Source organism: Pipistrellus kuhlii, unplaced genomic scaffold, assembly GCF_014108245.1.
Source record: "Pipistrellus kuhlii isolate mPipKuh1 unplaced genomic scaffold, mPipKuh1.p scaffold_m20_p_8, whole genome shotgun sequence".
Lineage (NCBI taxonomy): Eukaryota > Metazoa > Chordata > Mammalia > Chiroptera > Vespertilionidae > Pipistrellus > Pipistrellus kuhlii.
The window spans coordinates 31,194,021-31,207,977 of NW_023425584.1; the positions used below are offsets into that span (position 1 = coordinate 31,194,021).

Genomic DNA, 13,957 nt, shown 5'->3' on the forward strand with positions numbered 1-13,957 from the left:
TCTGATTGTGAACTGAGAGTGTACAATGAGGAGTTATTGAATAATACGTATCATAATTTTGTTCACATTGTCAAAGACAAATATAATTTTATTTTAAACTATTAATTTCTGTAGTAACACCTACTAAAAGTTTGTATTCCTATATGAAAAAAATTTTCACACAGCATAATTCTGACCAAAAAAAGTAAAATACCCAAACTTAGTAGATAATACAGTTTTAATATATGCTTTAAAAAATCTTCACTCATTTAACAGATCCTTATTAAGCACCCTCTGTGTGTCAGGCACTGCTTCAGGTTTATGAACATCCTTACAGAATTGGCCTGGTTGTCCTTCTGTTGATGTCTCTGTTGTGTTCTGATTGAAGAAAGGTTTGAAAAGAGCAGCTGTACTTAGTAGACTAAGTAGATGTAAAAAGGACTGCTATATACCAACCACAGAAGGAATTATTTTTAAAAATCTGGTTTTGCTCTTCAGTAGCAAAAAATAAGTTGTTTCATTTAAAAGTTTCTTCTAAAAGCTTTATTTTTTCCAACTTGCAATCGGGAGCACTAACATTATAGCGTTCAAGAGCTGAGGCTTGGGAGTGAGGACATCTGGGTCACATTCATAAAAATTTACTGTGAATTTTTTTCTTGAGTCTCAATGTCCTAATGTATAAAAAACGAAGAAGCTAACGATGAAGAGCTCTTCCAGCTAAAAAGTCTGATTTTCTCATTATAGGAAAGAGATTTTAAACAGCGAAACCAGTAATAGGGTTAACCACTTGTAATGTTTTATAAATTAAAATTTCAGTTTAATATATATTTTAGAAAAACTAAAGCATACTTTGATTCATATTTCTGTGTAAAGTCAAACAAATGAAAAAATCTATAAGGAATGGCTGAAGGAGAGACCTAAACTTAATCAACTGGGGCTGTTAAAAAATCAATTTGGTGAGTACAGCCTTTTATAACAGTCTAATGCTTAGCATCAACTGGGTTCTTACAGAATTATTAAGGCAACTAACTCTAAGGCAGACAAGGCAAGTACAAAACCTTTTCTGCTGCGCCAGGAAGGTAGAAACTACAGTAAGTAACAACCTTAAAAAAGACAATAACACACCAATCTGCTTGGTTGTCACACACACACACACACACACACACACACACACACACACACACACATAAAAGCTCAGGGACCTGAATGGTGGAAAGATCAGAACGACCAGTGGCTATGCTGTGTACTGCAGGTCCCCAGCACACAGATCGGGGGGTGGGGCTGGCTAGCCAACCACCCACGGCCCCTCTCCCTGGCTGGCCCAGCCCAATGGCCCCCTATAGGGGCAGGCTGGCTGGACCACAACTATGCACGAATTTGTGTACCAGGCCTCTAGTATAATTATAATGAAGTCTAAAATGGGTCGCTAATGTCAAATCACTTTGGCAGTATTATAGATTTAATAAGCTCTGACCCAGGCAGGGTTCATAGGCCATATATTGTTTTTGCTCGGTGCCATTATCTTGTGAACCAGACTAACATAAGTCTGGGGACTTGGCATTTTTAATTCTGTCCATCACGGCAGTATAACTATAAATGCTATATCACTTCTTCAGTAATTTAATTCATAAGTCCATGAAATATATTTGTATAAAAACTCCATCCACCTTGTAACTCTCAAGGGACATTTAGGCTAAAGGCTTAAATAATAAAAAAAAACAAAACAAAAACCCACATATTAAATATTCTTCACATTCAATAATACACCTTTATTTAAACTAAAGACTATTTTTAAAAAACCTACTTTTTCAGTTGTAAGACCTGCATTTGACCCATTTCCTTCAAATGTTGTTTTCTTTCTTCTTCAACTTCTTTTAGTTCTTCATTTCTTTTTCTTAACGTGAGATTATCCTGCAGCCATCTTTCTTGTATCTAAATGTAAATATTAAATCAGTTGAAAAATGATCAAGTTACTAACATGTAATTCATAACAGGCAACTGCTGGCAGGTAGTACTAACTCGGCCTTACTTAGAATTGTGTTAAACTCAATAGAAGGAGAATAAGCCAGGGTGAAGGAATCTACAACCTGGACTAATCTGGTTTGCACATATAAACCAGAACAGAAATTTACACAATGAAATGAAAACTGTAATTATTTAAATATTTTATACCTGCACCTCATTGGGTATCTTGCATAAGAACCCCATAATAAAAATCTGATCGGAAAAATATTACCAGATAGCAATACTATTAATGTCCCCCCTTCAATTTTTTTGCCTACTTGTATTTTAGTCCTATGTGCCAATACTGTTAGATACTATTAAGTGTGTCAGATAAGATCTTTACCTTCAAGCTAACAAATAATAATCAAGGCAATAACAAGTGCCTCAAAAATAGTAAATATTTATTTACTTGAAGAGAGTTTCCTGGTCATTGAATTGAACTGAAAATTTAAAAAAGTTGGCTGTTCTTATTGAGCAGTTTTGTTCTTAAAGAGACCTAATCACTTAGCAGCAGCAGCAGCCGCCTCAATACCAACACAATTATTTCAGGTTTCCCAGTGATTACAATGGACTATATTGTGAGACAAATATTATAAATTGGTTCTTGGAAATTTAGAGAAAAAGATATCCTGTAGAAATAATGTTGGTTTGGACCATAGAAGCCTGAATATAGAATACTCATCATAAGTTCAAAGTCAAGACTTCTCAAAGCGGGAGCTAGGGTCCTCCTTCAGTGACCCTTGCTGCTGAGATAAACTCAAAGTCATGTGGGAAGTGGGAAGGAGAGGCAGATCTTTGGCAATATCTGGTTAACAAACAACAGCACAGAGTCAGCAGGGAAAATGAGTTGGAGGTGGAAGAGAAGCATGGAAGGACTTTTTTCACATATTTAGTGTTCATATCCAACCCTGGCCATCTATAAATCACTATTTTGTGGGTTTTTCCCCCCGACTGTCATCAGTTTTCCTGGTAATAATATAAATATATACTTATTTATTATAGGTATCATTATAAGCAATTAAAAGTGACTAAATGGTATTGTTGTAACTGTCCTTTTGTTGCCAAAGCAACTTAATGCACCACTGCAGCTGCTGTGACACTCCAAGATTATTCCATGGGAGATTATTGGTGTGCATTTTTCTTATTGGGAACAAGAGAACATGCTATTGCTTTCTCTCTCCTAGTATTACATAACACTAGAATTTGCTTTCATGACTGCATAAAGTAACTTCATTTTTAAAAAACTGGTATTCTCGCCCTTGCCGGTTTGGCTCAGTGGATAGAGCGTTGGCCTGTGGACTGAAAGGTCCCAGTTTGATTCTGGTCAGGGGCACATGCCCGGTTGCAGGCTCGCCAATCAGCAATTCCCTCTCATAACTGATGTATCCCTGTCCTTCTCCCTCTCCTCTCTCCCTTCTCCCCTCTCTCTCTTCCCCCCCTCCCTCCCTCTCTTCCTCTCTAAAATCAATTAAAATGATATATTTTTTTAAAAATTAGCATTCTCTATTACAGTGTTTTTCAACCTTTTTTGGGCAAAGGCACACTTGTTTCATGAAAAAAATCACAAGGCACACCACCATTAGAAAATGTTAAAAAATTTAACTCTGTGCCTATATTGACTATATATAAAGTAATTCTCTTGAATAGGAATCAAATAAACACAAAGAAAGTATTTTATAATTACTTTATTATGAAATATTAAGTAAACAAAATAGTGAAAAATTATAAAATTCTTGTCTTGTCTGCACCTACGGCACACCAGGCAACATCTCGCGGCGGAACAGCGGTTGAAAAACGCTGCTCTATTATATGTATCTACTGAACATAAAAGTTTTAAAAAATGTTATTGGTGTAAGTCATACCATACGTCACAAGCAAAGAAGACTTACCTTTTGTGTATCAATATCTTGTCTCATGATTGCCATATCAGTATTTATCTTTTCTTTGTGTTTCTCGCTTTCATTTAGTTGAGCTATTATTTTATTAAGTTCAGTTTCTTTTTGCTACAAAAAGAAAAATTTTTCTTTTAAACTGTTTATAGTATTGCATGTCTCCTTTTTCCGATTGACCATCCCCCCAACCACCACTCCCACCCCCCAACCACCACTCCCTCCCCCTAGGACAAGCCCCCACTGCGCCCCAGTGTCCGTTAGTTATGCTAATACGCATGCATACAATTCCTTTGATTGATCTCTTAACCCACACCCACCCTGCCTTCTCTATGAGGTTGGACAGAGAAAATTCTTTAAGAACAAGAAATAAAATTATAACCCTATCTGGTTTGGCTCAGTGGATAGAGCGCCAGCCTGCGGACTCAAAAGTCCCGGTTCAATTCTGGTCAAGGGCATGTACCTTGGTTGCGGGCACATTCCCAGTAGGGGTTTGTGCAAGAAGAGGCAGCTGATTTGATGTTTTTCTCTCTCATTGATGTTTCTAACTCTCCATTCCTCTCCCTTCCTCTCTGTGAAAAATCAATAAAATATATTTTTTTAAAAAGAAAAAAAGAAAAAGATGCAGGCTCAGCTGCCTTAAAAAAAAGAAATAAATAAAACCATAAACAAATAAGATTTAAGTTTTAAATTACCTTCTTATAGTCATCTTTCCCATCTTGAATATAATTCTCAATGTTTTTCACATAACCATGAATATTTTTCACCTTCTCTTTGATATCATTCATCTGTAGAAAAATATTTATTAAACACACTGATGACCAGAGCATTTAAGATTTGTTTCCAAGGAAATAAATTAAGGTAACAAAAACTTAATAGGAAAGCACAGTGAAACAGTGGCTTGAAAGTTAGGAGCCTTGGCAAGGTTCTAGTTTTCATGACCAGTACATTTTATTATCTCAGATAATTCTCTTTATCGCTTATGGAATTGGATTAAATAGTCTCACTTCTCAGCTTTATTATAGATCAAGAAACTAGTTGAAGTTTAATCCTTATTTTAACAAAAACTTTTAACATCAAGAGTATGTCACAAATCTGAAAATACTATTTATCTTATACTATTAATTTCATGTGAAATAATAATGTCCAACATGGTGCTCTGAATATAATATTTAATATGTATATTTGGTAAGTAAATATAGAAAGGAAATATTACTTTATCCTGAGTTATTTTGTTGCTTGTATTTTTTTTGTAGATTAATTCTTCTTTCTCCTGCTGGAACTTTTCCAGTGTTATTTCCAAAGGGCTTATCTGCTCTTTAGCATCCTAAAAATATGAAAAACATTCCATTATCTTATGTTAGGTGTCAGACTTTACATTTATACAAGCACTCTCCTATGTGCCAGACTTTAAAAAGAAACTCATTTGCCTCTTCCAACAACCCTTTGAGGAAGTACCATGATTTTCATCCCATATTTCAGATGAGTAAATAGGCAGAGAAGTGACTTGTCCAGGATCACAACAGGCAGTAAATAAGGAGCCAGGAGTCAAATCTCATTCAGCTCGAAAGTCTCTGTGAGCCACTATGCTATACTGCCCCAGCCATTGTCTTGATTCTTAAACTACACTATGTACTCCCAATTATAGGGACAACTGGCTTCAGGTATAAGTTTTTAAGAGTCTGAGGGGTTCATGTCAACTGGGTGACCAAAAAACAGGAAAGTTCATTCACTTCAGGTCTCTCTTACACACAGGACTATGATTATGAAGGACACATTTGTTGTTAAGCTTACTTTGCTAAGATTAAGTAGGTATTTTATGGTAACAAAAGTGTACTGTACACATTGATATCACTGATGTGTCCACACCTATTTTGGAAGGAAAAGGGCTTTCAAGCAACAAACTAGTTTACTAATCAGAAGTCTGGCCTTGTAACATATCTACAGTATAATTATGTGGTAACCACTGTTAAAAAACAATGATTCTTAAGCATTTTAATATCCTGAAATATCTAATGAATCCACAAAAGTAGAAATGACTATGTAGTACGGTATTACTTCAACACAGGTGTATTTTATCATATTGGGAAGTGGTATGGTGTAGTGGGAAGACAAATGTCTTTGATGTTAGTAGACCTAACATCTGAAATGAACCTGCCTCTTACTACCTCCATGAACATGGTTAAGTTATGGCAGCGTTTTTCAACCGCTGTTCCTGGTGTGCCGTAGGTGCAGACAAGACAAGAATTTTATAATTTTTCACTATTTTGTTTACTTAATATTTCATAATAAAGTAATTATAAAATACTTTCTTTGTGTTTATTTGATTCCTATTCAAGAGAATTACTTTATATATAGTCAATATAGGCACAGAGTTAAATTTTTTAACATTTTCTAATGGTGGTGTGCCTTGTGATTTTTTTCATGAAACAAGTGTGCCTTTGCCCAAAAAAGGTTGAAAAATACTGAGTTATGGGACATCTAAAAGTCTTAATTTCTTTTTCTATAATAGGGGATTTAGTGACATATCTCAACAGGGTTACTTAGACCTAAATGGCTTATTGTCAAATTACTTTATAAACACTAAAAAATTATATAAATGTAAGGTAGTACTATTTGATATACTATACGCCTCTGATAATTTAATCCAAAATACTTAAACACAGTAACTATAGATGCAGTAATAAATTTAGTGCTTACTGAATGTGTGTAATTATAAAAACCTAAATGAGATTGTTGTTTCTAAAACTGTTTAAAGACTTAATTGGTTGGGTTTTAGATTTTATTAATGGAGATGAGGGATTCCAAATGGGTTCCATTTCATGTGACAACTCAATGCCTGTTCACTGGGGAAGGATTCCAAAATAACATCTCAAATCAAATAGAGAAAGTGCTATGAGTAAGGCAGTGTTGGCAGTGGATATAGAATTTGTAGATAAGATGAACTTCACATGGAGGAATACTTATATGGAGTTAGTTACCTACCACCTGTCCACCTCCGATAACAGGACATTCTCTACTAAGTTAACCAGGCAGCCAATTCTTCCATATTATTACCAAAATCCTTCTTCCAGACATCTTTAGTACTCTGAGTACAAGTTCTGTCACCCAGGAGCCACACAAAGAATTATTATACCATTTTCATTTTATCTTCACAATATCCATAATTCTAGCCACTATACCAATAAAAAACATCATACATTGAACTACGGTAACTAAAAAAACAAACAGCTCCGTGTGTTCTTACCTTTATCTCTCTGCATAAGGACTGAACTTCAGTGGATAATTCCACAGTCTGCAGCTCCAGTTGCTGACGACGTTGTAAATTAGTGGATATCTGAAGTTTCTCTGATTTAAGTTCATTTGTAACACTTCTTAGGTGTTGAATCTGTTCCTGCTGATCCTGTATAAGCTTACGATTCAATTCAATCTTACTGGAAACTACACAAAAACAAATGGACACAGTGATCAATGTAAGAGTAGAGAAAATGCTCAGAGCGGCATCCTTCCAGTTTTACAAGTCTATGGAATTCACAAAGGCAGGTTTCTGTGGAAAGTGCCATTAGAACCCTTCAGCCCAAAACCATCTTTCTGCCCCCTCCTGGCCACTTACAGGGCAGACATAATTGAGAAAGGGTATGGCTCACTTGATACTCATCATTCAAAATCTACTGTACAAAGCAAGGAAACAGAAGTGATACTTTTGAAAAAATAAAGTGAATATACATGGATTGGAAGGAGGAAAGACAGTTCTTATCCACATAACAGATATAAAATTTAGGTGAAAAACAAAAGCTGGGAATGTTGATGTCTTTAATGGGAATATGAGGAAACAAGACTATATTACCTGTATCTAATTTGTGTTGTTTTTCTTGTTTTTCGTGGTTTACTTGTTGAAGAGTTCTATCTAAGTCTAGTCCTTGTAGCTTAGCTGCTTGTTGTGCAATTTTTCTTTCAACATCTTTAAGTTCCATCTTCAGAATAAAACAAAGTTACTTCTTTTAAGAAACTTACAATGTACAACTGCTTTCATATATAATTTGAACAAAATTTGGTAAGAAGAAATAAAACAATGATATAAACAAAAGGAAGCAGACTGAAAATGGAAACAGACTATTTTTCATAATGCTATATAATAAAAGGCTAATATGCAAATTGTCCCCTTGACCAGGAGTTCGACCTGGCCGGTGGACTCCACCCATGGGTGAATTTGTGCACTGGGCCTCTAGTTTATAAATAATTCAGAATGCGGAACTCTAACCACGATCTGTACATGAACACCAACTACTGTTTTTAACATTCTCACACTTCACATTCAAACCACCATAAAACAAGTTTTTTTTTCTGCCTCAAACTATAATCAGCATACCTGAAATCTCTCCATAATTGTAACATCTGTGAGACACACTTTGGCACTTTCTTCTTCAGGCATTATTGTACCCAAGAGTGTTTCCTGTTCTTCTATGTCATTCTTTAGGCGCTGTATGTCTCTATTGACATTCTGCAGTTTGTTTCTTAATTCTGGTATTTCCTTCTCTTTCAAATCAATTATGCTATGCCTTAACAGAAAACACAATAAAAAAATAAGCTATCTAACGTTTTCTCATCGTGAGATTGAGGTTATGTATTTTTTTAGCAATAATATAAAAGTGGCATCATATCCTTCTCAAGGCATCATATCAATGGGTAGATGTCAGTATGTCTTATTACTAGAGATGTTAAACTTATTTACTTAGTTAAGATGATGTTAGCCAGATCCATCCATTGTCAAGTTATTATTTTCATTTTTGTAGTTAATACTTTGGAGAGATACACTGACTGAGACTATGTAAGTATCCTGTTTCTTCTCAAACTTCTGCCCATTGATTTTAGTATCCTTTGGTAGATGTTGCCTGCAACAATTATTACTGTGCTGTTTGTCAGAGATATTTTACAAGTTAACTGATCACACTCATTAGAAGTGTCAAGGATATGAAAAACAAACACTGAAGAACTGTTACAGACCACAGGAGCCTAAGGGGAAATAAGAACTACATGCAATGTGAGATCCAAGTTTGGATCCTGAAACAAAACAGGACATTAATGGAAAGACTGCTGAAATTCAAATATGGTAATTTTTCCCCCCTACTTATTTTTTTTTAAATTTTTAATTAAATTATCTGTGTACATTGTGTACATATACCATTTAAACCCCCCACCCCCCATACATGCCCTCCCTCCCCAGAGTTTTGTGTCCATTGGTTGTACTTATATGCATGTATACAAGTCCTTCGGTTGATCTCTTATCTAGTCCAGATCTCAAATATGGTAATTTAGGTAACAGCATTATACCAATGTTAATTATGATTACATAAATTCTGATCATCATGAGATGCTAGGTGAAGGATATTATGTAAATTATCTGTACTATTTTTGTAATTTTCCTATAAGTCTAAAATTTTTTCAAAATAAAAAGTTCTTAAAAAATGATGGAAAGAAGGAAAGCAACCAACCACTCAGCCAAATGCTACATGAGCTTTGGGTATAAAAGCTGTCAGCCCAGACTACTGTTGCTTCTCTAGCTAATATGACAGGTACTAGCCCCACATATAATTTTCTTCACTCTCATTATTTTATTGAAACACTTTTATGGTTAAATAGAGAATAAGTGTAGAAACAATTTACACTGAAAACTATGGGTTATGAAAGTTACAATACACAAAGAATTATGAAACTACATTAAATAAGGTAGGCATCAGGCACCTTACTCTGAAAATGGGAGCTGTGATAGCAAGAGCCCCAAAATATAACACAATGTTGATTTCTGCTATTTATAGGATATCAGTATGACACAGAACTAAGCTCACATTTCCTTGACAGGGAATTTCTATCAACTTTAAATTTTATCTTTTATTTGATCTTTTTCTTCTCAAGATACTGCCTTATTCCTCTTCCTTTTCATTCTCAAACTACTGCCTTTGTCTCCTTCTCACATTCTCTTTGTAGCCTGAAATAATCTGGTTTCACCTTGATAATTATATTATCTACTGTTGCAAAACAAAACAGCCCTAAATTTAGCAGCTTAAAATGACTGCACTTATTTCTCACAGACAATCTGGAGCAGCTATCTGGGTACTTCTGAGTTGGGTTTCTGGTTGAAGTTGCAGTCAAGTTGAAGGCCAGGGCTGCAGTCATTCAAGGCTAGAGAATATGATTCCAAATGGTCCCCTCACTCGTTTGGTTGTTCAAAGGCCTCAAGTTCTCACCAAGTGGGTCCCTCCACAGGGTTGCTCACCACATGACAGCTGGCTTTCCCCAGATCCAGGAGAGAAAAAAAGAGAGCAGGAAGGTTGAGGGCTTTATATAACCTAATCCTGGAAGGGACGTGTTATCACTTCTGTCATATTTTGTTGGTCATACAACCAATCCTGGAACAAGACTGTGAAGGCCAGGATCGTTGGGGGCCACCTTGGAGGCTGGCTACCACAAAGCATGTCTTTTTAGACCTTTCCTGGTTTTTCTGCTTTCCACAGTTGTGATGTGTTGTTTTTTTTCACTCTCATCCATTCAATACATTAACATTAGATCAATTTTTCCTAAAACACATTGTTGATTAAATCCCTCAGAATGGCTCCTCATCACCTATGAGAGACAGCTATAACTAGATCTTAAATAAAATAATCTAGTCCCATCTTCCCAATTTATGGAAATAAATAACTCCCTAAACTTCTACTGCAGCACAGGTCATACTCTCCATCCCTAAACACACTGTTCTCAATTCCCTCTCCTCTTTCCTTTTCTTAACTGAGTTTAACCAGATTCCCTGTGGTTTACATTCTCCCTCCTACCTTGTTCTCTATATCCTATTCTCATTCTGTAGTCCACTAGCTTCTCTCTTCTTAAATAATGCATTTGTTTGAACTAATTAAGTACTTTATTAATCCCCGCTTTCTAAATATCTGAGAGCTTGTTTCCTTTCTTGGGACATCAGCTCCTTGAGGGTCATGTCATTGGTTTCTCTGATCAGCTCTATGCTCTGTTCTGAGAGACAGAGCAATCATTATATACTTTCTGATTTGATTTGTAAATAGACTATCATTTGAATTTCTTGCATAAGCAAGGGGGAAACAAACACTAGAAATCATCTAGGATTCATTCTTTTTTAGAGTGGGAAAGATATAATACAGTTTCTTATATTTTATTGATTTTTAGAGAGACCAGGAGAGAAAAAAACATCAATTTGACAGTGAAATATCAATTGGCTGCTGCCTCCTGCACGATCCCTGCCAGGGATTAAGCTCGCAACCCCGGCAAGTGCCCTGAATGGGAATCAAACAAGCAACCTTTCAGTGCCCAGGATAATGCCCAGCCAACCGAGCCACACCAGCCGGGGCTGTAAAACAGTTTAAAATGTGTCTGCTGGGAGAGCTTTTCAGTAATTTAATTCTTTTGCTGGGTTTAGAAAGTTAAATATCAGTAAACAGTTCTAAATCTGTTAAAACTTCTGCTCTCACGCCAAACTGAGGAATTATATTAACACAGAGTCACAGATTATATCTGTCTGCCTTGTAACTAGACTAAGAAGCAAATTTACCTTTAGAAGAAAACAAAAAAGGAAACAAAATCATTGATTCTTCTTGTCATGTAACTAACATGAGACGGGGCATACTGGCTTAGGATCCTGACTTCACCTTTTAGTCACTCAAGACGTGGTACTGAGGTGCTACCACATGCCAGGCATTTTACAGTGCTGCTGCTGCTGCTGCTGCATGCACCCGTCTCACCTCATGGGCACAAGCCCCAGCATTTCATCACGCCGCTTTTCTTTTTTCTTTAGCTCTGATTCTGTTGACTTGAGTTTATCTGGAGCCAGCCGCAGCTTAGATTGCAAATCACTGATGACTTCTTGCAATTCAGCTTCTGTCTGAAAAACTCTCTGACAGACAGGACAACAGGACTGGTTTTCATCTGTTAGCTGAGTGATGAATTGGGAGTAAACTGCTGTGGCTCCAGCCAGCATGGCTATTTTAAGAAAATAAGTATGTTTCCAGTCAGGAGAAAATGAAATATAGTTTTGTCAATATAGTTACATCTTCCTCTGTCAATATATCATTTTTTCCCTTGTTTTATAAAAACATTATTATAATTTTTTTAAAATTCTGACATTTAAATATTCTTACAAATTTTTCAATTTCTTCTTTAAAACCTCTATCTAAATCACTTTCAAAATTCTGGCTCCCACAATACATTCAGATTTGTCTTTTGGATAACACACAAAAGTATAACAAATTTTAGAGCTCCTTATGTTCCAGGAACTGTTCTAAGAGTTTTTTATCTATAACCTCATTTACTCCTCCCTAACGGCCTAGGTGGTAGGTAATTATGTCCTCAGATGATGAATCTGAAGTATAGGAAGATTCAATAATTTGCACAAAATCACACAGCAAGTTAAGTTATAGAACCAGGACCAAAACTTAAGCCATCTTGATCCAGAACCAAGTCTTTAAATCTCCCATCCTTAGTTACCTGTCAATGAAAATTCACATCACAGTGACTTGATAATATAAAGCAGGTAACCTACCTCGTTGTTTTGAAGATTTTTCAATGTCTTCTTTAAGCCTGCCTAAATCACTTTCAAAATCCTGGCTACCACAAACATCAAACAACTTGTCTTCATAATTGGATAACTGCTCTTCCTTCCTTTTTAGCTCAATATTTACATGATTTTTATTTTGCTCAGCTGAAGCTAGTTCCTTGCTATAAAATAAGAAAAAATAATTACAATTTTAAAACATGAGAAATTAGTTTGAAAAGTTTGAATAGGTAGATATAAGACAAATTCTGCCAACAAATATTACAAAGTTAGCTATGGCCAAGTACCTTTTTTTTTAGAGTCTAGGCAATAATCACTTCCACCTGAACTCTCCCACTTGGACACTGACTCAATTGCCATCAGTCCCAGAAAAATGTGCAATATCGGCAAAATTCTGCCTGGTTTCTGGGAATTCATGGCCATAGATCTCAGGGTAAGAGCCTTTGCAAGGAGAATATGCTTGCTGGATCTACTGGAGGGAAGGAAGCAGGAGAACATCCTCCTAATTCCCTTTGGGCCCATTCACACAATATTACTTCCCTTCCTTTCCTGTAAACGTTTCCTGTGTCCCCTCTTTGTTATCATCTACTTAAGATCATTTCTTCTCATTCATCAAAGACTTTGCCCATTAGCACAATTTATCTCCTCTCCAACTCTTAAATTTCACCCTAGCCAATCTCCATGCCCATACAGATTAGGGTTTTTTAATTTGCAGATTATAAGGCAAGTCAAAATCAATTCAATGCATCACCTCAGCATATTTTAACAAAATGAAACAGAACATATCGGAGTAGACTGTACAGAGGTAGAACAGGTACTATTTTGAGAAATCCGTTTCAGATAAACATGTGAGTGCACACCTGCTCCATCCTGTTACTTCCCATTGTTTGCTACAGCAGCTGCACAATTTTGCATTCCTACCAATAGTGCCCAAGGGTTCCAATTTCTCAACATTCTTACCAACCCTTGTTATATGTTTTTGATACTGGACATCCTCACCAGTGTGAAGTGATTTTTTTGTTGTTTTCAGAGAGGAAGAAGCGAATGGGAGAGAAAAATAGAAACATCAATGATGAGAGAGAATCACTGATTGGCTGCCTCCTACACACCCCCTATTGGGACCAAGCCCGCAACCTAGGCCTGAGTCCATGACCGGAATAAACCCTGGACCCTTCAGTCTGCAGGCCAACGCTCTATCCACTGAGCAAACCAGCTAGGGCTGAAGTGATGTGGTTTTAACCTGCATTTCCCTGTTGATTAGTGATGGGCATCTTTTCACGTGCTCATTGACCATTTGTGTATCTTCTTTGAAGAATTATCTATGCCAGTCCTTTGCCCATTTTTTTTTAAATCCTCACTTGAGGTCATTTTTCTTATGATTTTTTGAGAGAGTGGAAGAGAGAGGGAAAGACAAAAATATCCATACGGGAGAAAAAAATCGATTGTTGTCTCCCTCACATGCCCTAGGGCCCGAGCCAGAGAGGAGCCAGCAACCTAGGCACATGCCCTGAAG

General features: G+C 36.3%; 1 protein-coding gene across 3 annotated transcripts in view; it reads right to left on the minus strand.

The window, feature by feature from the left end:
• The window catches only part of RAD50 (RAD50 double strand break repair protein), a 186,442-nt gene that overhangs the window by 16,053 nt on the left and 156,432 nt on the right, over positions 1 to 13,957 (minus strand). For all 3 annotated transcript variants that reach the window (XM_045576654.1, XM_045576655.1, XM_036424794.2), the window contains 9 exons: positions 12,433 to 12,608; positions 11,636 to 11,873; positions 8,242 to 8,431; positions 7,720 to 7,846; positions 7,120 to 7,313; positions 5,089 to 5,199; positions 4,568 to 4,660; positions 3,873 to 3,986; positions 1,784 to 1,911 (listed from right to left, as the gene is read on the minus strand). In XM_045576654.1, coding sequence (XP_045432610.1) covers positions 1,784 to 1,911; positions 3,873 to 3,986; positions 4,568 to 4,660; positions 5,089 to 5,199; positions 7,120 to 7,313; positions 7,720 to 7,846; positions 8,242 to 8,431; positions 11,636 to 11,873; positions 12,433 to 12,608 — 1,371 coding nt within the window. The remainder of the gene's footprint in view (positions 1 to 1,783; positions 1,912 to 3,872; positions 3,987 to 4,567; positions 4,661 to 5,088; positions 5,200 to 7,119; positions 7,314 to 7,719; positions 7,847 to 8,241; positions 8,432 to 11,635; positions 11,874 to 12,432; positions 12,609 to 13,957) is intronic.